The sequence below is a fragment of the Poecilia latipinna genome, unplaced genomic scaffold (assembly GCF_001443285.1).
Source record: "Poecilia latipinna isolate Pla-1442-1.1 unplaced genomic scaffold, P_latipinna-1.0 Scaffold4020, whole genome shotgun sequence".
In the NCBI taxonomy this organism is placed as follows: Eukaryota; Metazoa; Chordata; class Actinopteri; order Cyprinodontiformes; family Poeciliidae; genus Poecilia; species Poecilia latipinna.
The window spans coordinates 7,487-32,637 of record NW_015116636.1 but is presented as its reverse complement, the minus strand read 5'-3'; the positions used below and the strand labels follow the sequence as shown (position 1 = coordinate 32,637).

Genomic DNA, 25,151 nt, shown 5'->3' with positions numbered 1-25,151 from the left:
TAAGTTTCCAAGTGAAATCAAATAAAACACCACAAAGACATAAAACACTGAAATACTCAAACATCGAGGTTGGATACGGATCCTTTGAGCATGTAATAAAATATAAATAAATGAAGAGCGTAAAGCGGCTCCAGAATCTAAGAACAAAAGAGGAAAATGTCCTCCAGTTTAATTAAAACCTGTTCAGGAACTAAATCACAGCCTGTGACTGGAAAATCATCACAGAGACTCAGAGAGGCGTCAGGATGTCGTTCTTTCACTCACAAAACGCAATTTAAACAGAAAAGAGTAGCTGCCAGTAAATCAGTTCAGTGGTATTTATGATGTCAGCTCTTACCCAGCATCCCTTTCTCCGCATTGGACAGACAAAGGTCCTTCTCGGCTGACGGCAGAGCGAACGCCACCACGTAGCATTCGACTCCGTCGGCCATGAGAGCCAGACCCAGCACCATGAAGAGCATCCACTGGAACTTCCCGTGGCCGCAGTCCTGCATGATGTCCTCATACTGCTCCGATAACTCCTCTAGCTCAGACGCAGCGCTGCCGCCTTCTCTGGACTTCTCCCTACGCAGAAAACATTTGGACTCTATTGTTAATACGATGGAATCTGAGAATAACCTCATGACCCACTGTATTATCTCAGAAAGCTCTAGTAAGATGTGCTCTGTATCGTCTGGGTGTTTAACATTTTGGCCTTATTTTTCAGATTCTCTTTAAGGGTTTTCTTAATGTTCTGAGATCTGTGATCGGCTGATACTTACATGAAGCCGATCTTATCTCCTGACCTTAGCCAACCTCTAAAAATCAGCCACTGTCCTCTTCTGCTTTGCAGTGAGAGACGTTTGACTGACAGACCGGACCGCCAGATCATCTGAAGTTACCAATAGTCGCTCCTCTGTTTCCAACTCAGCGACTTTCTTGTGATATTTAGCAACATTTCAGACCAGAAACATCCGTATCGGCCAAGTAGCAGGTCAGGCTTTTTAAAGATCAGAAATTAGTGATCAGCCAGAAAACTTCAACCGGTGCACCGGTAGTTCTCTGTTGTCCTGAAGCACTGATTCCATAAACAATGCAGTTACTCTGCCTCATCCTCATCTTCATCTCAATTCCAGATGCTGGCAAACATATTTTAAAACTTAATAAAAAATATGTTTGTTGCATGTTTATTGTCACCAATAAGACAACAAATATCTACAATATGTGAAAAAGTCCCATAAGCTCCCAGTACTAAATGCTGAAATACACCGCTCAGTCAGAAACAACCAATAAGAGCCAGGAGGAGCATCTTAGTGCTGTCAATCACCCTCGAGTACATTTGCCTCACACCTTCCTCTTTCCATCTGCTATGCTGCATCTGGTTCATCACAACAGAACCGGCTATTTAGTTTGAAGCAAAATATTTAGCTTATTAACTAAATATTTAGTTTGTAAACTAAATGACTTTTCATTTATTTAGGCCATGTTTTCCTGTAATGGTAGATGTTTCTATGCCATTATGAGGTTGATTGACAGCACTAAGACCCTCCTCTTGTCTCTGATTGGCTGTTCCTGGTCGGGAGCAGCTCAAGGAGGAAGTGGAGAATATCGATCTCTTCACAGATTATCTGCCTCAAAGTTACAATAACAAATTTTGCTGGACTATAAATTGTCCCACAAGTTTTCACAATAAACGATAATATTGTTGTTTTGAAACCATTTTCAATAAAGTAATGGTACAATAATGCAAGAACACATTCTCAAAGACCAACGTTAAATTCTAATGGGCATTTAACACTGGAGCTGGAAGACATTTAAAATATACAAAATAAATAAACAAAACAACTGAAACAACAAATGAATTATTAAAACCAAATAGACTTTTATCAACCAGTTTTTGGTAGAAAGAGAGAAAAGATCATTAACAGTAAATCATGTAAATGGAAATTATCGAATTTGTTCCAATTTATCATTGGACTAATTTATTTATTTCTTATTTCAACAGGCCTACTCATAACATACTGTCACGACATGCCGATAGTTTTAATATGTGTTTTATAAATTTGTTTTACACTGTATCTTTACAGAGAGGAGTAATGCCTCACCGTGCGGCTCTCTGTGCGGCCTTCACCTCATCAGGATGTGGAATCCCCTGGTATTCTCCTTCGTACATCTGATCTTCATCGTCGTGTCCCTCCGTCACGTCGCTCGCTGCGTCCTCTTCCTGAGGAGGATAATCCGCCTGGTAGCCGTAGCCGTCAGGACCGCCGCCTTCTCCGTAAGTCCCATAGCTGTCCCCGCCTCCCTGGTGGTACACGTTGTTCTGGTAATGGTCCGCCATTTCAGCTATATCAGCATTTAATAATGGGGGAACTAAAAGGCGAGTTTCCTGTCTCTTCTAGCAGAAAGATAACACAATGGACGTGTGTTATAACACTTGTTTGCACTGTTTGGTGACCAAAAACTAAATCCTATAGAGATCTCTCATCATTTGCTTGTTTTATTATTTGGTTGAAAGTAGAAAGTCAAAGTCGCTGCAGTCATGTATTGTGGGAGGAAAATCAAAAATCCAATCTGGAGTCTTCATTAGTTTGACCCTGGAAACAGAAAAATACGCATTAGTTAATTTCCCCTTAACAGCAGTGCCTAAAGCAAAAGATCAATTTGGGAAAAGTACTCAGAAATTTTAAGATTAATAAAAATAAAAATCTAAATTTCCATTTTTTTCAAGAAAATGTCTGAGTTTGAAAAGTCAAAAAATCTGCTAGAAAATCTGAAATGTTTGAAGCTCTGAAATTTTCTAAAACAAACAAAAAAAAGACATTTCTGAGTTTCAAAAGTCCAACATTTTAAAATTTTTTCTGGAAAATTTCTCAGACTTTTCTCAAGTTTTCCAGTTTTTTTGGTGGAAATTTACTCCTCCTTTTCTTTTTACAGTGTCCCTACACCCTGTTCCACTTCTCTTCATATTCAGTGGATGTGTAGCTCCACTATAACTGTACATACATATTATTATTGCTTAATAGACCTACAACTAAAAGGCCAGGAATGATACAAAACAGTGTATCTCAGTGGAAACAACATAAGGCTCAAACCATGTTATAGTAAATTTCCTTCTCACCTCAATTTAATGAAATGGGATGTTTATATGGGATATTTTGTTTCACATTATCTGGAAGCAATATCAGATTACATCAAACTCTGAGGCTGCTGTTCTTCAGTAAACGCACAGAATAAATCAAATGTTTTCCAGGCTGAGTGTTAAGATGATACACTGAGCAGTTTTCCACTTCACTCATCGCCCATATAACAGATGAACATAAGAACAATAAGCTTCTGCGGTTTCTTTTCTGCTGCTGGTGATCAAACAGCGTTATGCCATTAGGTCAACAGCAGAGCACCATTAGTGGTCAGAACTGCTGCAGTTACTGCGGCACTTTGTTCCTCACAAACCAGCACTGTTTATCCGCCCACCGAGGTTTGTTGGGTTAATTCAACGGGGTGTTGCCCTCGGGGTTTACCTCCATAATCCGGTTCTGTTCCTCAGATTAGGAATAGAACATCGGTATCGGCCGATGTTTGTCATTTTTTCATACATCACAACCAAGCATTTTTGTCTATTTTCTGGTCCAAATATTTTACTATACTTGAAAGACGAAACAAACTTCTAAGTAACTTTTCAACACAATATAGGAGTTTGTTTTAAATCAGAAATTTCTTAATATTGAATAAATAAAGTACTGGCTCCACTAGCAGATTATATCATTTATAACAAGACATTTTTCCAGTGTAATAAGTGAAATAATCTGCCAGTGGAACTGATACTTTTTCATCAATATTAAGACATTTTTTACTTAACACAAGCTATTTCTTGCTGAAAAGTTACTTGTAAGTTAGTTTTGTCCTATTTAAAGTAATCAAATATATTTGAACTCGAAACTAGATCAATACTTGGTCAAACTTTTTGAGGTGTGCTACTTGTTTGCTTGAAGGCAAACAAAAATATGTCTTAATATGCATAGGGTTGAATTTTAATTCTTAATTATTTACCTGCTCTGGTTGGTTTTAATCTAATTCACAAATACAGAATTCATTATATAATTTTAAGTGTTAATTACTTAATAAATTTCAGGTCTTAGAAAACTTATTACAGTTAAAAGTGACAATAATGAGGATTTGGATATTATTTTTGCAAACCATGAGGCTTACAAAAACAAATATGTGTCTATGGCTGAAAGCTTCAATAATCAATAATCAAACAAGGAGAAGATGAACCAAAGGAGGACGAATATTGTCATAATATTAAATTCATAAAAAGCATCACAGAACAGAAGTAAACAAACAAATGAGGCAGATGGAGATAAAGAAAGTCTGTAAATGCAGTGAAACCATCTGATAACAGTGACACGGCCACAGGTTGTTCAGCAGGAAATTAAAAGACTTATTCATCCTGAATGCATCACAGGACTGAACAGAGTTTCAGTCAGACTGTTTCTCAAGAAAAATGCATGATTTGCCATTTTATTGCTAATAGCTTCAGGAATTAACAATTAATTAATTTCTTAGATCTACATGATCCAGGAAAATTAGCAGTCGAGTTCTGCTGATCAAATATTGACGAGTTAAGGGGTCTGTAACATTGCAATATCGCTTACAAAAATCATTTAAGTTTTATTTTCCCCAGCAAACACAACTTTTAATTTGTTTGGCTTAGAGTTGTAGGCGGTACACATAATATTGATTTTAGATGCACTCTTAATTATATGTTTCACATCTCCTCAAATCAGATTTTGTAGTCAAACAAATTAAAGTGAACTGAAGAGGGTGTGAATGCATCTTAACATGAATCCAACCGTGACAAAGAATAACTAAACACAGGAAATAAACATGATCTAACACGTAAATAATTAAACTACCAAGAAGAACTGATCAAAAGCAAAAACAGAAATAAGATTAAACATGAAAAAAGTAGGAAAGCAAACAAAAGAAATCAGCTTCCAGTCTGCAAATCCCACCAAACATATTTAAGGATGTTCACTGAAGAGATACTGCAAAAACACAAAATCTTACCAAGTATTTATGCCCAGTTTCTACTCCAAATATCTCAGTACACTTGAATTAAGATGAACCTAACTTACAGCAAGATATAGGAGCTTTTATAAGTAAATAATTCTTGAATATAGGTTAAAAAGTACAAAGTAAACTCACATTTGTTTAAGACATTAGGGATTTCCACAGGGGAAACCCCACATGATCCTCATGCAGGTCCTTGGTTCATTACATTCAGCGGTTAATAAACAAGAGACGGGGTGGTAGCGTAAAATTTTGCTGAGATCAGACGGTTGAACAATTCCTACTGTCTGTGCTTTATACGCCACAATCGTTAGCCCTTACAGTTCAGGACGGCTTTGTGATCAACGGCATAATGCTGTTTAATTCTGGAGTCAAATGTGAGGCCATCTGCCTGACAGCTGAAGCGTGGCCCTACTGGGTCATCAACAGGACAGGGATCCCAAACACAGCAGATTGGCTGAAAAACAACAGAATCAAGTCAAAGTCCAAACCTCAGCCTGACTGAAGTGCTGCTGTGGGACATTTGGATAATAATCCAAATTTGTTTCTGCAGGCATGTGCAGAAACAAATGCCTGCAAACCTCAAAGAACTGAATCAATACTGGAAGGAAGAAAGGATGAAAAATCCTCTGCAACAACGTGAGAGACAGATACAGTCCAACCTGAAGGGAGAAGGAGTACGGTGTAGGGAACAAAGTCTTTAGGATTCATTCACACCAGACCTGCTCTCTTCAATCAATCTCTGGTTCATTTGTCTAGAAAGTCCGGTTCATTTGTGGAGTTGTGAATGCAGAATCAAACTCTGATGCGAACCAAACGAGTGAACTCTGATCCATCTACAAACCTCGGTCTCGGTTCTGTTGAAGTGAACGCTGGTCAGGTTCGAATGCATACGTGAACACCAAGTGGACTGAAAACTGCTCCAAAAGCAGGAAGTGGAGTGCAGGCAGGGCATTCTGGGTACATACAACCAAAGCAAATACGCGAGGCTAGCGCTAGTGGGAAAAATGCATTGTGGTCTTTTACTGAACACAAAAGAGAAATCCTACAGTCAGTAAAACCTGACATCACTCCATTAGATGACATTTTGTGAAGAAGGAAGTTGCGTTCAGTGTCTTCAGAGGTTTTCATGTCGTTTCCTTCAGCGGATTTTGGTGCAGCGCCCCAACAGGTGAGGAGGGAAACAGGTTTTTCAAAGAGTTTGGTTCATTTGACACAGTGCAGTGTGAAAGAGAAGTGCTGCAGCTGAAAATGTAACAAATGTTGCAAATTTGGTCCCAATTGAACCGAGTCTACCGGACTAACAGGTGTGCTATAACTCTGCACAAGAGTATGACATGGAAATGCTTCAACACCAAAACAGTGTTTTATACCAATAAGGAAGAGTTTTAGTCCATCATCTGGACTGAAACAGGGTTCAGACTGAAGGTGAAACACTCCACCATCAAGAAAAAGAGCCGTCTCATTCTGGGAGATAAAAGTAACACCTGCATCAAAACACCTGGCCCCGTTTCCTGCTCCAGAAACAGCACAGTGAAGCAGAGGCAGCTGCAGAGAGCAGCATCAGCCCCGTCATTTAGAGCAGATTAATAATGCATCGAGTTTCTTTCTACACGGACTGAAGGCGCTTTGCTGCTTCAAAGTGGAGCAGAAGGAAAGCAGCTGCTTTAAACGGACGGAGGATGGATTTTCTTCAACGTTTTTCACATGACCTCGTTTAGAAGAGCATCTAATTGTTGATGAAAGCAGGCTAAACCTGGCCGAGAAGCAAAGAGCTTCACCAAGCTAACCCAAAACAGAAGAAAATAAGATAAATGAAGCTAAAAGAAGATAGGCTAATATGTAGAAAAACGAAATAGACTAAAATCAGCTAAAATGGGATAAACTTAGTCATGTCAGCTCTTCCTCCCTCCTTCCCTCCCAATTACCTTGGTGCACACCAAGTTAGTACTAGCTAAAGTACAACAGATTAGCTCACCAAGCTAATTAATGGCAGGATAAAAACAAAGAAATGTTTAGCTAGAAGTTAATATTGAAGAAGATCAAATAAGCTATATTAAGACAAGAAAAGGTGAAATAAATTCAAATCAAAACAATTAACTAGGATAATGTAAGCTAAGGGAAATAAACTAAACCACACAACACTAATCTAAGAAAAGCTAAAAGTGTCCCAAAACAAGCTGAAGTACAATTTAATACAATATGAAAGGCAATTAAATTTAAAATGAAAGTGAAAATATGGGATGCTATAATAACGCAGCATATGCTAAGCTATCATAAGCGAATAAAAGATAAATAATGCAGGGCTAACCTTAGGCAAGAAAAAATAGAACAAATTAAACTATGTTATTGTTGGTTTAAATGCAAGCTAAACAAAAATAGAATAAGCTACGCTAATGTTAGCTTCAGTAAATTAAGGTATACCAAGCTTAAGTTTATGCATGAATATAATCTAGACTAGAGGTCTCTAAAGTGCGGCCTGGGGTCATTTATGGTTCTTGGACTTAATTTTGTGGCCCCAAACTGCAATTCAAGAAAGATTCAAATTTGTCCCATCCAGGATCGGTGGTGGATGCAGATGGAGACTTTTTATTTGAAATTGTGGTAAAACTATCACAGATAAAGATTTCTTACAATAAACAATATTTAGTGCATCACAAAGTATTTATCTTTTCATAACTAAGCCATATAGTAAGTCGAACCACGCTGGTCTGCTCTGCATCCCCAGAATCAGAACCAAAGATGGAGAATCAGGATTCAGCTTCTTTTCTCCTCTAATGGAGCAAACTTACAGAAAACTGCAAGACTGCCAAAACACAGAGCTTATTTGAATCAAGGCCTGTTTAGAGTTCCCTATGATTAATAATAACTGGAACTTTGATCAGTATACTTGATGTGTATTTGATTGATGCATTTGATGATGTCATTTGACAAATGTAATGTTTACGGTTTGTTTCATAACTGGTTACTGTGTGATGTCTTGTTTTACTGTATGATGTTTTTATGATAAATCTGAACTCATTTTAAATTCTCTGTGAACTTTCTGGGAGTTTAAATTGCAGATGCCATTAAAATCTGTGAGTTTCTAACAGCGGTTCTGGGTCATCGATGGAGAATGAAACTGGGGAATCCTGCTTCCAGTGAAAAAGATGCCCTGGTTTCTGTGCTCCACAAACAGCAGCGAGCCAACAGCAACAATATGTTTCTTTGCAGTCAAACAGAGTTGGCATGGAGCATGAAAAGGATTTCTGAAACATGAGAATAGTGTTTGCTTTGCTGTGTGATTACATAAGGCTGTCGGCACTAAATCCCTGCTGAACGGATGCTTCAAAAGCTTCCAGCGGCTCATCAGAAACAGATCCATGTTCTGATTAGATCTGAGATATAAAACTGAGAGTCCAAGAGGAAAAAGTTCTGATGCAGATCTCACGGGCTTCATTCAAATATCAGAATACAATCAAAGCCAGACAGAATTTAAAACCTCCAACTGACACAATAAAGAACAACAAAGCACTTCTCTTACCAGGACAAATAATCTTGAAGTATATCCGTTTGTTTTGGGGTTTTTTTGGTGGTGTTGTTTTCAGGAAATGAAAAATCTGCCGTGGACTTTGCAGAGAGCATCCCACGCTGAGGCAGGACTGAGGGAGGAAGATGCCAGCCTTTCCCAGTTTCACTGCAGCGCTCCTCCCTGCTAGCACGACCCCCCACCCCTCCACCCTGCCACGCCCTCAGTGGTTCAGTCCTCCTGAGAGAACCGAGATGAGCTGGAGCGTGCTACGTTCCTGCCAGGAGGGGGGAGGAGAGGCCTGAGGAGGCAGATGGTTGGCTGGTGGGAGGAGGGACGGGATGACAGATGTGTTGACTTACAGCAGAGATGCTCTAGATTCAATAAACGCATCACCACTTTGTTTTTTCCCCTCTTTTCTTGATTGATTGATTTTATTGAGTCATTCCAGACATGTCACAACCATTGTGTAGAGCATATGCACATTAACACTATGACCCTTTGCAACTACGTCACTTAGGCTACGTTCACACTGCAGCCTGAAGAGACCCAAATCCGATTTCTTTTTCTTAATGCAACCTGAATCTGGTCTTTTCATGACAGTCTGAAAAACACAGATAGGATTTTTTTTAATGCGACCCAGTCCACTTGGATATCCGATACATATCTGATCTTTTCAAATGCGACACCAGTCTGTACAGCAAGGTCGCATTCATCCAATCTGAACGTCATTGATACTCGACAAACGTCACTATTCTGCGTCCTGATACGAGCAAACGGGAAGAAAAACAACTATGGAACCAAAATGAGGATTAAGCTGTAAATGTGCTGGTTCCGGTCGGACAGCAACTTCAAATATGCTCCGTCATTAGCATCCATGTTTACTTCCACAAACACTGAGCACTACTACTATTTTTTATGGCGGTTGGTAAAACACTGAGCACGCTCTCTATCTGTGACGTTATTGCGCTCTGTACTGCGCATGCGGGACACTTTTCGGTCGTTTGTAGTTCACACGGGAGTTTACATACAAGTGGCATATATTTGGAAATGTGAACGACCACGTCAAAATATATATATATATATATATATATATATACCGATTTGACAAAAAATCGGAATTGGGTCAGTGAATGCAGCCATTTTATCACTTGGTCCCATGATGGACATCAACAGAGCGACTTAAATCGGTTTCCCAAGTTGTTTTTCTCAGTTTAGTCGTGGCTTCTACTCGTTCTACTCAAGCAAATTTGCCTATGAACTTAACACACTTCGTATATTTATAAAAGTTTGAAATAGTTAGCTTAGAAACTGACCCATACTACTTCCTCCCTCCAGACGTGTTGATAAAATTTCCGACTTTACCTGAATTCACGCCACATAATTTATGTCACTAAGTGATAAACGGCGTCTCCCCTTACACCGGAGAAGCCTTAAAACATACAGAAGACGCGAAGCTAACCAGTTTGTTTGTTTTTTTCATACACGCTAGGCGATACATTATTGTGTGGCACTGTCTCCATGGTTACCAATGGTTAGACGCCTACATTCTCCATAATCCCATATTTAATATCTTTCTAATCACACTTATACAGAATTTGAACGTTAATCTTCTTACCTTGTAAAAAGTGTTCGCTGTAAATCCGCGGTTAAACCGAGGGCTGCCAGTCACGATTCACGGCCCCTCAGCACCGAATCTTTCCTCATTAAAAGTTATACAATAAAATGACAAGTTTGGTTTGCATCCTTGCCGACCGCGCAGCTTCCTGTGACCAGTTCGAAAGTTAAATCAACTAAATAAAAGCGATATTAGGTTACCAGATGTCTGTTTTTCGACAGGTTTTACAGGAGAACTAAAGTTGTTTTGACGTCCGTCATCAAGTACATCAGGGCGGAGTTCTGAAGAGCGTGACGTCACGAGCAAACGTCAAATAGGTCAGAATCAATGAAGAAAGCGCAACGAAATTTTAAAAAAAGCAACTCTCAAAAGAAAGTCAAAAATTGTAATTAAATAAGTATATTTCGATAAATATAAACTATAGTAGAAACACAGAACAACTAAGGTTAAAGAAAAATAAATAAATGATGCACACACGTGCATACACACACACTTGAACATAAATGATGGAAAAATAAAAAAAACTTGCAAAAATTAATTTATATTAATCAATACATCTACTGTAACGGAATGCACATAAATAAATCTGTAAAGTAAGTATACACCCAATCTGAACACATCTATTTATACATACTGTTTATCTACATACACACAACAATAATACATAAATCCCATTTAAAATGTCTGAAAAGGGGGTAGGAAGAAGTAAGAACTTAATTAATCCTACCCCCTCGCCAAAACGCCATAATTACAACAAACATACAGAGAAAATAATCTAATATTATTCCAGTGCTAAATGTTATAGTTGTAAATTCACTTCCAGAGACATTCTGCACGCCGCTGCACCATGCTGGTCTTTAATCATATTTATCTCTATTTTTTTTTTTTTTCATCTTTAGACTTCTGCTCTACATCTTCTGGAGACTCTTTCTTTATGCAGGAAAGCATCATCACTAATTGATGAAGGAGGCAGCAGATGAAGGAGATCGGTCTCTTTCAATCATCAGTATAGCTGCAACTAACGATTACTGATCGAATATTCTGACGATTAATTGAATAAAAAAATTGGGATTTTTTTTTTCATTTAACAACCTCATACATTTTTATGCAATACAAAAAATACACTAAAAGATGCAGACGAACAAATTATTTTTTAAAATTTTAAGCAATTACAGCATTCCATTAGTTAACGTTTGACTGTAGCAAACGATGCATCTGCAGCTAATATATTTGCTCTTATTAACATCTCTAGAGCATCAAATTCCCTTCAAGGAAAGTAGAAGTGGTTCATTTTTAGAGATTTTAATGTTAAAGTTATTAAAAACAGCCCAGTTTGTCTCCTCAGATCATTCCTTTTGTATGTATCAAACCTGGAGGTGAAAAATCTCTGAATCTGCGTTTGTGTTCTGTATCCTGCTTTCAGAGTGATTACTGTCAGAGCGAAGCCTCCTTCCTAACAGCAGGCCATATGGAGCCGCTCTGCTGGGCTCATTAGCGCGTTCATGCTGATGCTGTTTTCACCTTCAGGTGGACGAAAAGGTGTCAAAAAGGAGGAACAGGCTTATTATCTTTGAAAAATCTGATGAAATCTACAGAAAAGGAGAAATTAGTTGGTCTGCAGTGAAGCTTTACTATAAGAGTCTCTCATGTGTCTGAAATCGCCAGACAAATAACCTGTTTGTCATTGAGAACAACATTGATGAAAAACAGTAAAGTTGCAGCATACAGAATAAAGGAAAGCTTTTAAAAGGACAAACATTTACTGATAGAAACAAATCTGAGCAAACCGTTCTCACAGGAAGCAGAAAAAAAAAACATGACCACATATACAATCACTCCAAACCAGAGATAAAACACAAAAACCACAGTAAAGTAGAACAAAAACAGGAAACAAGTTACTAGACAAATAAATGGATAAACAAGCAGGCGTGGTGCAGTACTCAAATACAAAAACAAAGTTACATCATGACAATTTCTATAAGAAACATGAAATAATCCAGCTGACACAACCAGAGGAGCTGCATTCAGCAACAAAGCAGCCAAAGTCCAAAGAAAAACACAGCCAAAGCTTCACAAAACCTCAAGAATCAATAAGAAAATATCCTCTAGATGTGCCAGAAGCAAGTTAAAACGCCAAGAGGAAGCAGATTCACACAAAGGTATATGTAAAAATAAGAGACGGTAAAGGCAAACTTGCAACAAACAAATAATATCCAACAGTTATTAAAGAACAGCATCATCAGATTTTGTGTTAAAGAATTGACAATAGGAACGGTAATTTTAAAAAAATGTACAAAACAACAATAAAACAACAACAGTCCATTTGTAAGAAGTGAACAACAAACAACTAGCAAGTCAAGCTAACTAGATAGCAAGCCCATAAAAACATCAACAAAACATTTAATCCATAAATGCATGGATTAAATGTTTAATTTAAGGTAAGACATTCCATTAAAATAACTGATTACAGGAGCTAAGTAGAGTGATAAATATTACAGATGAAAATGAGCATAATAGAAACCAATCAATGCAGGCTGAGAAAGAAACACTACAGGAACGAAAAACAAGAATAAGAGACTGAAGAGCGAACAGCAAATTCACAACAAAAGAAAAATAACAGTTATTAAATAATAGCATACTCAGATATAAAAAATATAACTGAGTGAAGTAATTTAGTGAAAAAATGTTCAAGATGTGCATAGATCAAAAAGCTAGCTAGTTACCTAGGTAGATGGATAACTAGGTTCAATATTTAATAATTTCTGAGATTGTTAGAAGCAGTGATGTTACTGCTGGGTGGAAGGAAGGATCTGTTCTAACACTCATTTGTGCACTTAGGATACATCAAGGACTAATGAGGATCACTTTAAAGAACTAAGCGTGGTGATTTTAACTATTTAAAATATGTTTTTTTTATTATTATTATTTACTTATTACTCAGATAAATTAAAATTCTGTGATCCAGATTTGATCCTGGAAAAGGTTAAAGTTCATCATACAGTCACTTCCCCTCTAGTAAAAGCAGTTGGTTTGGACCAGCTGACCCTAATCCTTCCACTCCCATCGGAATGACTCTCTGTGCGGTCAGACCAGCAGATGTGGATGTTCAAACACACAATCAGGCGATGGGGAACGTCCATAATCCCAGCGGCACACTTCAGCAGGGATTACGTGGATGTAAGCAGTCGGACTGGAAACTCTACGAGTTCACGGTGAATCACCGCTCTCGTGTCACATGTGACCTCACAGGATTTCAGTTGTAAACCTCAGCGTCACTGCAGATCGCAGGGATGCAACTCCAGTCCTCGAGTGCAACTGTTGATTGCCTACCTGCTCCGATGCACCTGAATCAAAAAGGCTGAATTGCCTCTTTGGCATGTCAGTGAGATTTGCAAAGGCTTGGCCATTAACCATTAATTTGATTCATCCAAAAGCTGCAGGTCAGTGGCACTCAAGGACTGGAGTTACAGATACTCCTGACATCATTAAAGGTGGCCTTTTATGCTTCCTTGAACAGCTTAGGATAGATCTATGGTCTTCAAAAAACATGTTTTTTCCACAAAGTCAGTCTTAGGTTTGGCCATTTCTGCCTATTTTGAACACCTTCCAGTTGTTTTAGGGCATCTTGTCCCTTTAAATCCAAATAAGCTGCTGCTGACCACGCCCCCAACTCAACATTTACGCTCCCATGTAAAAGTGGCCGGAAACAGATGCAAAATTAAGCAACTATGCATCTTTGAAAAGCAGAAGTGGAGCCTCCTGCACATTCAACAAGAATGCAGCAACTGGTTTCTGGATGGTAAGTCAGCAACAAAACACTTGTCTTTTCCAGCAGCCATTGTACAGCACACACAGTAGTAAAACCAACTGACCAAACATGCTGGAGCTCTGCTGGGGTTGCTAGGTAATGGGCAATGTCTGCTGATTTGTGATGTTACATTCCGTAGGTTTTTGAAACAACTCATTTTCCATACACCAAAAAGAACATTATTTAATTCCCAAAAATCAGCCGGGTGGGTTTTTTTAGAAGCAGTTTAAACCCAAACTGAAGTATAAAAACGTACAAAATGTGAAGTTTGCATAACTGGTCCCCTTTATGTTATGTCTGAACACATAAAAACTCTCTCATTATCACAGGGAATGCAGATGCTTTACTTTTCTGTTGCATCTGCACCTGAACCGAAAGCTTCAAGGCTTCTATAGTTAATTAGTGAAGCTTAATTAGTGAGCTAAAAAAAAAAAAAACTCAGTTTCTTGACTAACAGCCTAAATCCATGACTCTGGATATCAGTTCTTGTCATGGATCCAGAAAGCTGGAATTTCTCAAATTGATCTCCCTGACTTGGCTCGTCTCAGCACATTAGATTGGATTGGACCGGTCCGCCAAGCGATTCTGCAGCCCGAGCAGACGGCAGTGAACGCTGATCAATGAGCAGGATGCTGATTAAAATACAACCCCTCCCTTTTTCTGCTGGAACAATCCCTGCTGGCTGCTTTCCTTCAGCCTTCGGATCCTGCATCAGGTCCCCCTCAACCAGGGGAACGACACAGAAAACCAGAATTCAAGTACAAGTTCGCTCACATTTGGCTACTGTTCATCTGAATTCTGCTTTTTCACTCTTTCTTGGCCTAAATGTGCAGACATTGAGCACATATTCTAATAAAAACATGAAAATGCTGGATGTGAACTTGAATCTGTTTGCTTGATCCCTCCTCTGGTGTTTAGCATCACTTTCTTGCAGATGGATCATAAAACCCACATTTATCGCCGTCTCTCCTTCCTCTCACAGCCACTTTCCTCCCCTCCTCCGCCTTCATCTTTTTCTCTGATTACGCCCCCCGTCTGTTTCCTTTCCATGCATTATAAATCAGGCCGAGCCCAAACAGCGCTCTCTGCAGCCCCCCGTCCAGTCGGCTCACTCCTCAGAAAACTCATGAATTAATTGGGGAGTGCAGATTCAGGGAAGCGGGATTCCTTTAAAACGATTCATGACGTGTTAAAAATCTGGGTTTTTCCCCCGATTTTAGCCTAAATGCAGATTAAAAGGGATTGTTGCACGAACCCAAACTGGTTTCTTAAAGCTGAAGGATCACCTGATTGCAGTTTTTAAAGCACAAATTAAAGAGATAGCATTAAAACAATGCAGCAAATGGGAAGACTGTGAAACTCAGAAGATCCAATTTTATTTTTAGTGACCAACCTTAATAAAACATGGCCACCCTATAATAATAGTTTGTGTGTTTTTATTTATTTGTTTGCTTTTGTTACTATTTATTTATTTTGCATTATTATATTTTTCGTCCCAATCGTTGTAACAGTTGCTTTACTTATTGTGACGACATGTTTTGTAAAATTTGCTTTCTTGGGAATCAATAAAGACAAAAAACGGAGCTTTAGAGTCAGGCTATTAATTCAGGTCTGAATAATTCATGCAATGATAATAAAAAAGCTGTTTGAAAACCAAGAACAGTCTTTGGTGAAAAGCCAACAAAACTCAAGGATTTTAAGAATTTCAGGTTCTTAAAAAAATAATATTTTATTTTATACATATATCTACTGAAGCTATTATTAGTAGATGTATTGTTATTTTATTTAATATTATGATTGAATTAGATTATTTTTATTCAGCACTTATTTTTTCAAATAAAAATTTGTATTTTTAAAATGTATTTCTTTTAAATTAAAACAAACATGTCACATATGACATAAACAAAAGTGTTGAATGAAAAAAGTAATTGGAAGGAAATAAATCTTATGTAGTTTATTCCTTCATGGATGTGATCAAAAACTACCACTTTAGCAAAACGTACAATTTTTACTAAACCCTGTTTTGTCTGTAAGTGTAAAAGAAGATAAAAAAAGATTTAATCAAAAACAAATATATATATATATATATATATATATATATATATATATATATATTTAGAAGTGAAGTAAAATCAGGAATTAGCATTTCCAATTTTTACGTAAAGAAATTGGAAGTTTTAACTGGTTTTAAATTATTTTAACAATTTCCTGTGAACAGCGACTGTTTTTAACACAAACAATGTGGCTCTCTGCCCATTTATTTATCATAAATTCAGATATAGAAGTTTCTCAAAACGCACCAACGAAGAAAATTTACAGACAAGTTCCAAAAAAACATAAGAAATTCAAATATCTGCTTAAAAGAGTTAATTTTTTACTTTAAATTGTTTTATCACTCCTTCAAAAACTCCTGGAAATAAGATTTGCTAATCATATAGTAAAATTTGTGTCTTCTACTGAGCAAATGATTCATATAAATCCATTAAAAGTCCACAGAAAGTCCAGCTACTTCAATGATAACATCAGCTGTCTATAAACATCTCAAGCTGCTGTTACTGCCTGCAGGACCTGCAGATTAATGATGGGAATGGAGCCTGAAAATGGCCCTGACAGTGGGCTTTATTTGTGTTTTATTATGGACGTGAAGCAGCAGAACAGCTGCTCTTTATTCCATACAAACGAACAAAACGCCACGTTACGTAACAGCTGGAAGACGCATCTTAAAAACACGTTTGGTTTCTCCTGATGCATCACTGCAGCGAGTTTCAGGGAAAGAACTTCATCAAAACTAAATGTGGATTTAAAGCAGCCAAACGCGGCAGCTCCCAAAGAAAAATTAAATATTAATATTTAAATGAGTGAGAGCCGCAGAGTGGAGATGAAAAATGACAGAGAGGTTGATTACTTGCCTTGTTTTCCTGCAGGATGGGGAGAAGAGGAGTGGGATTTCCCTCGGTTTCCTCCCTCTGCTCCTGCCTGGATGAAGGAGATCCCAATGCATCGATGGAGAGAGGAGGAGGAGGAGGAGAAAGAGGAGAGGGAGGCGTTTCTGTCCTGATGCAGTCTAGACAAGGTCTGAATACTTATCAGCTCCATGGGTTTCCTGCTCGCTCCACCTCATTCTGCACAGCAGCGCAGCTTTAAATCAGCTGCTTCTGAGAATTCATTATAATCTCTCTTATGTATTTAAGCTACCTGCAGACAAAGTTTGACATTTTGAGGAATATTTAAATGACATTCTGGACCTGACCTTGAGGGATGCTCAGTCAGTCCTTCAATTAAACCAATTTATAGTCTGATTTTAAAAGAACCTTTAGAAGAAATTCATATTTTTGAAGGGATCTATTATGCAAAAATCACATTATGCATGTTTTTTACTTATACTTCCATTTGGGTCTCAGATGCTTCTACAACCTGCCCAAGCGCTTAAAAATAAACAAAAACTCCCAACTGTTTTTTGGCAATAAGCTAATATTTTTTGGTGTCTGGAAAACGAGTCATTTCAAAAACCTCCAAGCAATGCACCGTTACCTAGCATATTTATAAAAAAGTACCAATCCCACTGACAAATTATTTCACTTATCACAAAATATTTTTCCCATGTTATAAGTGAAAGAATCTAACAATAAAACTTATGCTTTTAAAAATCAATATAAATGAATTATTGACTTAAAACAAGCTTCTGTATTTTACTGAAAATTTGTTAGTTTTGTTTTATTTCAAGTGAACTAAGATATTTGCACTTGAAACTAGACCAAAAATACTTAGTAAGATTTTGTGTTTTTACAGTGTGGGAGAACTGAGCTCATCACAAGGTTTGCAAAGGTCAAAGTTCGTTGATTAAAAGCATCTAGGCTCACATTTAGGTCTATTATGCGAATCATTTTTCAATCATGTAGTAAAAACTCCAGCTGAAATTACGCTGTCAGTCAATCAGCTCACAGACTTTTGTGAAAGCAAAATGTGAAGAATCTTCGTCTTCTTACGTTAGCGATTCTTGCCTCCAAGAGAGGCATGCAGTTTGTCTTTACTATGGCCTCTCATGCAAAACCTGCTGCTCAGCTGCAGAAGGGAGGGCGTCAGGATGTCCAAGATACAAATAGTAAAAATACAATATTTATTAGAAGAGGAGAAAAGAAAGGAGAAAGAAAGAAAGAAAAGGAGAGAAGAAGACAGAAAATTACATTTGATCAATTTCAAGCAAAAACTTGGAAGATTTTCTGTTTTATGTCAAATTAATTAGTGGGAAAAGTCTGAGTTATATAAGTACTCTTTCTTGTGCTTTAATAGGATAAACTGCTTTTACATCATAGTAAAGTTAAAAGTCTTTAATTTTCCTGAAAGATTTTCAAATTTCACTTTTGAAGCAGTTTCCTTTTTGTCCACAAGGCGTCGCTAAAACTCAAGACATGTAGACTGATTCAGAGAAACCATCGCCGATTGAAGGTACTAAATAAAACGGAGTTTGCTAGTTTCTTTAATGTTCAGTAAATGAGAACATTTACTAAATCTATGTGAGAGATCTGTGTACTCTTACACAGATTTAAATCATGTTACAGACCGGAAAAACCCAGGAATGCGTTTAAAAACTACACAAATGTAAATCACATCACAGTCAAAAAGAAGATGAAACATTTCAGGGAAAATAAATAGCTCTATGATAAACAGATTTTTTAAAAAAAAATCAACCAGTTCTGGCATTTGAATCTGAAAGACTAAATATGAAAAAAGATTTGAGAAACTAGAAATGAGTGAACACACAAAGATTCAGGTTGTAGATTATTCTGAACAAGAAAAAATGTTGGTTTGATGATGAAAACCAAAATGTTTGGTTCTCAGCAGCTTTAAACGTTTTCCTAAAAAGTACATCTGGTCCAGGTGGTAATTTTTCTTCAGCTGCTCAGACATAGTGCTGCAAAATAAGTGAGGAAGATGAAGAAACTGTTAACAAAAGCTCAATTTTATCCAAAATTTACTGGAGTCGGAAAAAGATTCAGGCTTCAAGAAACTCAAATCTTTGTAGAATAAATGGCAGATCCTCATTTCTTACATAATCTAATAGATAACGTCCAAACTATTTATCTTTAAATCTGTTATAATGTATTATTTGAATGTTAGCATCTAGTTTAGATAAACTATAAGTTTTCAATTTGATCTGGACCTAATATTTAAAACCCTAAAATGAGGGAAACCAGTATTTAATAATAAAAATAGGCACCAATTAGGCTGATTTAAATAAATAATCTATAATTTTATTACTTACACATTTGGTTCGGTTACAAACAGAAACGGTTCTGGGCTGGCATCTCCTCCCAGAGCGAGCCTGTTCAGTTCTCCTCCAGTCCAGCAGAGGGCGCTACGCGAAGAGGCTCTCGGTCTCCTGGAGATGTTTCCCCGGTTCGGCGGTGGTTTGATTAGATGTTTCAAGCAGATTCGGTTCGAACCTCTAACCCGTGTTCCTGCAGCTGACTTGGTCCCGGTATTTAGCTGCTCTTCTTGGTCCACCCGCTGGTTCTCCAGAACCACAGCGATGCCCCGGAAGCAGAAAGAGGTTAGTCTGAAACTGAGTCTGAACTTCAAGCGGGGATGGTCCAGTGGTTCTGTCAGGATCTTTAACCGATCCTCGTTTAATTCCCATTGTCATTAAAGGGTTAGTTAACTGTTTTCGTTGAATCCGAACCGAATCTGATTAATCATGAACTGTGCCTTTCTACACCGAATAAACAGAAAAGATGCTTGCAGCTTGCATTCAAATTCACCTTCTGCAGTAGAAAGCTATTATAATTATTAAATGTGTGTTTTAAAATGAGACACTACGCGTCTCAGTGGCGTAGGAAGATGCAAAGACATAAATAAAACAAAAATAAGTGTCCAGCACCCCCTCCTTCCTATTCATCTGAAACTAAAGCGTGCAAATTTTAACTCTAGCTCAACCAGACTCCCACAGACTACTTCGAGTTGTTTAAAAAAAAATAAACAGCCTGCAGTGGTAAATGTGTCACTCCAGCAGAATCAGCACAAGTTCTACTTAGATGTTGCAGTCAAGACCCAGTAACAGCATTACTTTACTACATACTAACCAATACACATGCACTGTCTGCGCTGATGAAAATTCCCTCTTCTCTTTATGCAAAATAAATCAAACTAATGACAGCCTCACATGTTTCCTGATTAATTACTATTGAATAATCTGAGTTTTTTTTATTATTATTATTATAAAATGGTAAGGTATGACACAGTATGACATGGTATGACATACAGATAAATTAAAATTCAACAAGATAACCAAAATAAGAGGAAATCTGATAAATGTAGCAAAAAGAAGTTAGGCTAATATGTTGAAAATCAAAATAAACTTAAATAAGCTAAGATGGGACAAACTATGCGAAGGCAGGGAAACTGCATTAAGATCAGCTAAAGTACACCAAGCTAATGGCAGGATAAAAACAAAGAAATGCTTAGCTACATAACTTAAGATATAGGAAGATAAAATAAGCTACACTAAGACAAATTAAGTTAAAATGAAAACAAACAAGCTAGGATAATGTAAGTTACACTAAACCACATAACGCTAATAAGGAAAACTACAAGTGACCCAAAATATGGGATGTTAGAATAAGGTAGCATATGCCAAGCTATTATAAGACAATGAAAAATTAGTTAATGTCAAATTAATCTTAAGCAAGTTAAAGTGAAAACAAATGTATACAAAACAAATTAAGCTACATTATCAGAGGCTTAAATGCAAGCTGAGCTAAAATAAGATAAGTTGGGCTAATGTTAGCTTCTGTAAAATAAGGTTTTCCAAAATAAGCTTAAGTTCTCCAGGATAATCAAGACTAAAATAGTCTTGAATTTACATTAAAATTTAAACTGTGCTTCAGGAGGCAGAGATAAATTTAACGACACAAAGAAAAGCCAATCCAGTCACACAGTGACGGCATTACCAACGTGGTGATCGATATAATAAAACTATCCAGTAATCTCTGTGCTCTTAAAAAGGGGAAAGGACAAGTGAAAGGACAGGTGAAGGCGGCTGTAGGTGGAACCACAGAGACACCGGATTCTGGTCCGGTAACCCGTGACAAGACCGGATCTGTATCCATCACAGTGCACGCGAAGCCGGGCTCCAAACACAGCAGCATCACAGGTCGACCTCACGTTGCACCAACATATGATCGGTTGCTGCTAAAACAGAGCTCACACTATATTCTGCCTCTCTTCCAGATGTTACCACTCAGGCTGTAGGCGTCTCCATTGCAGCGCCACCTACAGACGGAGAAGCAAACACAGAGCTTGTCCGCTACCTTGCAGAAGTCCTGGAGCTGAAGAAGAGCCAAATTTCACTGGACAAGGTTTCTGAAACTCCTACATCTGTTTTTGTTTTTAATGTGTTTATTCAGCAATCATTGGAGACTAACATTTCAAGGGATACTAGTGAAAAAACACTTGAAAAGATTACAGGACAGATTAAAACCAATGGTGGGACTCAACTGAGTCATTAATTAATTTACATTTTTGCAGCTAAATTATTGAACTGACATGAGTTCAGCAATAAATATATTTACCTTCATCAATATGTTTAAGTTAATCAAATTTTAATTAAAAACATTGTTGCCAAAAATAAACATTTTCAATTTAAAACATCCTTTTTATTGCAAAACTATTGAAAAAATTGATATATGAACTCAACAACATATAGATTTTTTATTATTTAAGTTATTCATCTGTCAGATCGGTGCAATTTGTTTTTATACTTCACCTCAAAACTCATTCAGTTTTGAAGTGTTTCAGGAATGCCTGATTATTCATGTAACTTTATTTTTAAAAATACTTATTAATTAACGTGGACCGTGAACGCCGACATTGGCGTTGGGGGCGGCTCTGCTGCTGCTACATGGTTAGCATAAATGCTACTTTAGACTTGAATAGCTTCGCTGATAGGCTAACTCCTTTTAGCATAACTTCAACACTACAAAAGTATTTTCCAGTGTCACATCAGATATTTTTTGAAGCAGAAATTTACCCTTATTGGTCCAAGAAAAGCTGCTTTATCGTCCATTGCTGTTGTTCGCAGATTCCGCTTGTGCGTCAAATTTAAGGGCGTACCAGAAACACACAGCAAAGGTTCCGGCTGGGGACTTTTGTATTAAAAAAAATGCAAACTACAAATGTGATTAATTGAGTTAATATTTTTAATTCGTTAAAGTCGCAACCCTGTTTAAAACGTAAAGACATGAAGATAAAGTTAGGAGTTTATCTTCATAAAATTCAACATAACTAATATTTACTGAATAGCTTTTCAGTCAGCAGCTCTTTAAGCTACAGTTAATGCCTCATCATTTGGATTAACTCTCTTTTAACCTTGTTAAGATATTTTTTTTTCTTAATTTGTGAATTTTATTCTAATGGATCAACAACATTTCACCCTTTAGGGTTCTAGATCCAGAGACAAAGTCATCAAGGTGGACTCCTCGTTGGATCCAGAGGAGGTGCTAAAGAGGCTCAGGCAGGCAGCCAGCTGATCGGCAAAGACTGGCTGGAAGATGGGTTTTAGTTACCTTCTGAACAATGATAGCTCCGTGGGACTATCATTGTTGAGATCAACATCATCTTACCATCCTTCGATTTTCTAAATAACAGATCCTTCCGAGGATGGAACTGGAGAAGAAAAAACTGCTTGAAAACAACTGTCAGGTCTCTGAAGTGGCAACATGACGCTGGTTAGAGCTTTTCCACAGAGTCATGTGGAAAAGGTTGTGTGTAATCATAGAAAACAGGAGGATTTCCACCCTTAAAACAGAACCTATTATACAAAGTTCACATTTTTCACATTTATGTTCTTCCGTTTGGATCTCTAATGCTTCTAAAAATGCCCAGACATTTTTTTGGTAATAAGTTCATATATTTTGGTGTCTAGAAAATGAGCTGTTTTCAGAAACGTTCCGAATGTAACATCTCAAGTCAGCAGGCACTGACCTTCACCTAGTGACCCCAGTGAAGTCCAACTCGTTACCTAGCAACCCCAGCAGAGTTCCGCCCGTCACCTAGCAACCCAAGGTGAGCTCCAGTATGAAATAAGTCACTTTCAAATAAAGATTTAACTGAGCACCAGGTTCCTGACTTATTTTTGTTTTAAGATTTTAAGTTTTTTAATCACTTGCGTGCTTCAAAACTTAATTCTGAAGATTATTAGGGCTGAGACACATTATAGCTTTTACAAATCCAATCCAGTAGGTGGCGGTAATGCACTGCTGGTATGCAACCAAAGAAATCCTCAACCAGCACCTTTTACTGCTTTTTTTTTTACTTCTGTTTACATTAAAAAAGGTAAGTTTTGTGGAAAAGAATAGACCCATTTTAATATATAAACAATGTAACTGTGTAAATGTAAGTGTGAAATAAAATTCCTTTAGAATACTTCAAACTCCAGTTGCTTGATTTATTTTAAGTTTAAGCTACAGCAAATTGATTACATAAGCGAACATACATTTTTTTAAAACAGTAAATGTATTTTCCTGTTCGTTTACAAACTCAATTAATTCTGTTTTACTGAATATATTCACATATTGGCTTTGGCATGATTTCCAATTGACATAGTCTTGTGTTTTATTAACTCTATATACTAATATGCTATTTAAAAGTAGTTGAACCTATTTATCTGGCGCCAGGTTAATTCCATACAGGAAGTTGTGGTTGTTTTGAAGCAATTTGATTAGCTGACAGATTTTAGCTTTGACAGCATCTCCACTTTCATTAAATTGGAGAAATCCCTGGCTTTTGTAATGCATTTGTTTTTTCAAATTATTTCCAATTATTATTGGTAGCCTTCACTGTACCAAGGTATAAATACAACATCTTGGAATATAAAGGCTTCTTGACATTTGTTGTTTAAAGCCATGAACGCTTATTGGGGATGCGCCGATCCATGTTTTCCACTTCCGACACCGATACCTGAGGTTTAGTATCGCCCAATGCTGATCTAATACAGAAAAACAGTCCTGAATTTCAAAATATAGACATAAATGTCCTCAAATACAAATTTATTTGATGACTCTGCACCAGTACAGCACACTTAAATACACCTGTAGCTTCACAAGCTTGGTCAAACTGTTGGGTTCTGTGTTTCTGTGTATTTATTTCTTGTTATTTTCTTTGTCCTGTTCTCCTGTGAGTCTCTGTGATGTCCTGTCCTCCCTGTTGATTGATCCCAGCTGTGTCTAGTTCCCTGATTACCCTCCCTGTGTATTTAAGTCCACCTGTTGTCTTTGTTCCTTGTCGGGTCCTCGTCTTGCGCTCGTCTCATGTCAGATGTCTGTTCTCCTCGTTGTTCACCAGTGCTGCGTCCGTGTATCATTTCTTGTGGACCTTTATCATTAAATTTTCACTTCAACATGTCATCCTGGGTTCACCTGCGTCTTCCTCACCATTCACAACCGCTAATCATGACAGAAACATGTAAAAGAACAAGACTTTAATTTGTCTAGTTGTGCAATTAGGCCAATGCAAAATAAATTGAAACTGACAAAAATAAACTGCAACAAACCTTCTTTCAAATGGTTCAGAAAGTGTAGTTAGGAATTATAAATATGATGTAAAACAAATAATAAAGCATCGAGTGGAGCACAAAGCATAGAATCGGACTGAACAGATTATGGTTCAAGCACATTGGTACCGATACCCAATATAGATTTTTTTCAATATCGGTACTCAAGCATTAATATCAGATCTGTGCATCTCTACTTTATACTATGAGAAAGTTCAGATTCTTTATAATTTCTCTGCTAAACTATTGCTAAAGGATGTTAATAAGCAAATCCAAACACAGGAAAGCTGCCAGGACAGCTTTCCTGTGAAGAACCTGGTTTATTCAGGTTCTTCAGATTCACAGTTTTAAAATCCAGAAGACTAAATGCTGCAACTAACGGCGTTTCAGAAACATTTGTTGTTTAAAGCCATGAATGCTTATGCAACCATGTTATTACAGCTTTATAATTACTTATACGTTCTTTCAGTGAGTTTCAGCTGAACAGCAGACATGCCGAGATGAAACCTTCACTAAGTGACTGCAGAGATGATCCACGGTCCAGCGGCAGCAGATGAGGAGCTTCTGAGCACATAAGCTTCTGAATCCTTTACATTTGGGAGGAAAATGTTTGTTCAGT

The 25,151-nt window shown here is 37.4% G+C and overlaps 2 protein-coding genes across 3 annotated transcripts; one reads left to right on the top strand and one right to left on the bottom strand.

Moving 5' to 3' along the window:
• Positions 1-307: 307 nt before the first annotated feature.
• LOC106942066 (synaptic vesicle glycoprotein 2B-like) lies at positions 308-8,871 on the bottom strand. Of its 2 annotated transcripts, none has more exons than XM_015025240.1 (3): positions 8,576-8,871; positions 2,085-2,576; positions 308-564 (listed from the first exon to the last, which is right to left on the bottom strand). In XM_015025240.1, exons 2-3 carry the CDS (start codon positions 2,318-2,320, stop codon positions 327-329), a joined length of 474 nt encoding a protein of 157 aa, XP_014880726.1. In that variant the 5' UTR covers positions 2,321-2,576; positions 8,576-8,871; the 3' UTR covers positions 308-326. The 2 variants fall into 2 exon arrangements, with proteins under 2 accessions (XP_014880726.1, XP_014880727.1); XM_015025241.1 differs by lacking the exon at positions 8,576-8,871 and adding an exon at positions 5,374-5,464.
• Positions 8,872-19,242: 10,371 nt separating this feature from the next.
• cunh15orf40 (chromosome unknown C15orf40 homolog) lies at positions 19,243-23,413 on the top strand. The gene is made up of 4 exons (XM_015025243.1): positions 19,243-19,537; positions 20,989-21,136; positions 21,214-21,341; positions 22,422-23,413. Exons 1-4 carry the CDS (start codon positions 19,373-19,375, stop codon positions 22,509-22,511), a joined length of 531 nt encoding a protein of 176 aa, XP_014880729.1. The 5' UTR covers positions 19,243-19,372; the 3' UTR covers positions 22,512-23,413.
• The last annotated feature ends 1,738 nt before the right edge of the window (positions 23,414-25,151 follow it).

Excerpts from the sequence above, each read along its gene's own strand:
- LOC106942066 (XM_015025240.1), bottom strand. The coding sequence starts at position 2,320 with ATGGCGGACCATTACCAGAACAACGTGTACCACCAGGGAGGCGGGGAC. Across the intron at positions 565-2,084 it reads GCCGCACAGAGAGCCGCACG|GGAGAAGTCCAGAGAAGGCG; the intron begins GTGAGGCATTAC and ends TTTTCTGCGTAG.
- cunh15orf40 (XM_015025243.1), top strand. The coding sequence starts at position 19,373 with ATGTTTCCCCGGTTCGGCGGTGGTTTGATTAGATGTTTCAAGCAGATT. Across the intron at positions 21,137-21,213 it reads CAAACACAGCAGCATCACAG|ATGTTACCACTCAGGCTGTA; the intron begins GTCGACCTCACG and ends CCTCTCTTCCAG. Across the intron at positions 21,342-22,421 it reads GCCAAATTTCACTGGACAAG|GGTTCTAGATCCAGAGACAA; the intron begins GTTTCTGAAACT and ends TTCACCCTTTAG.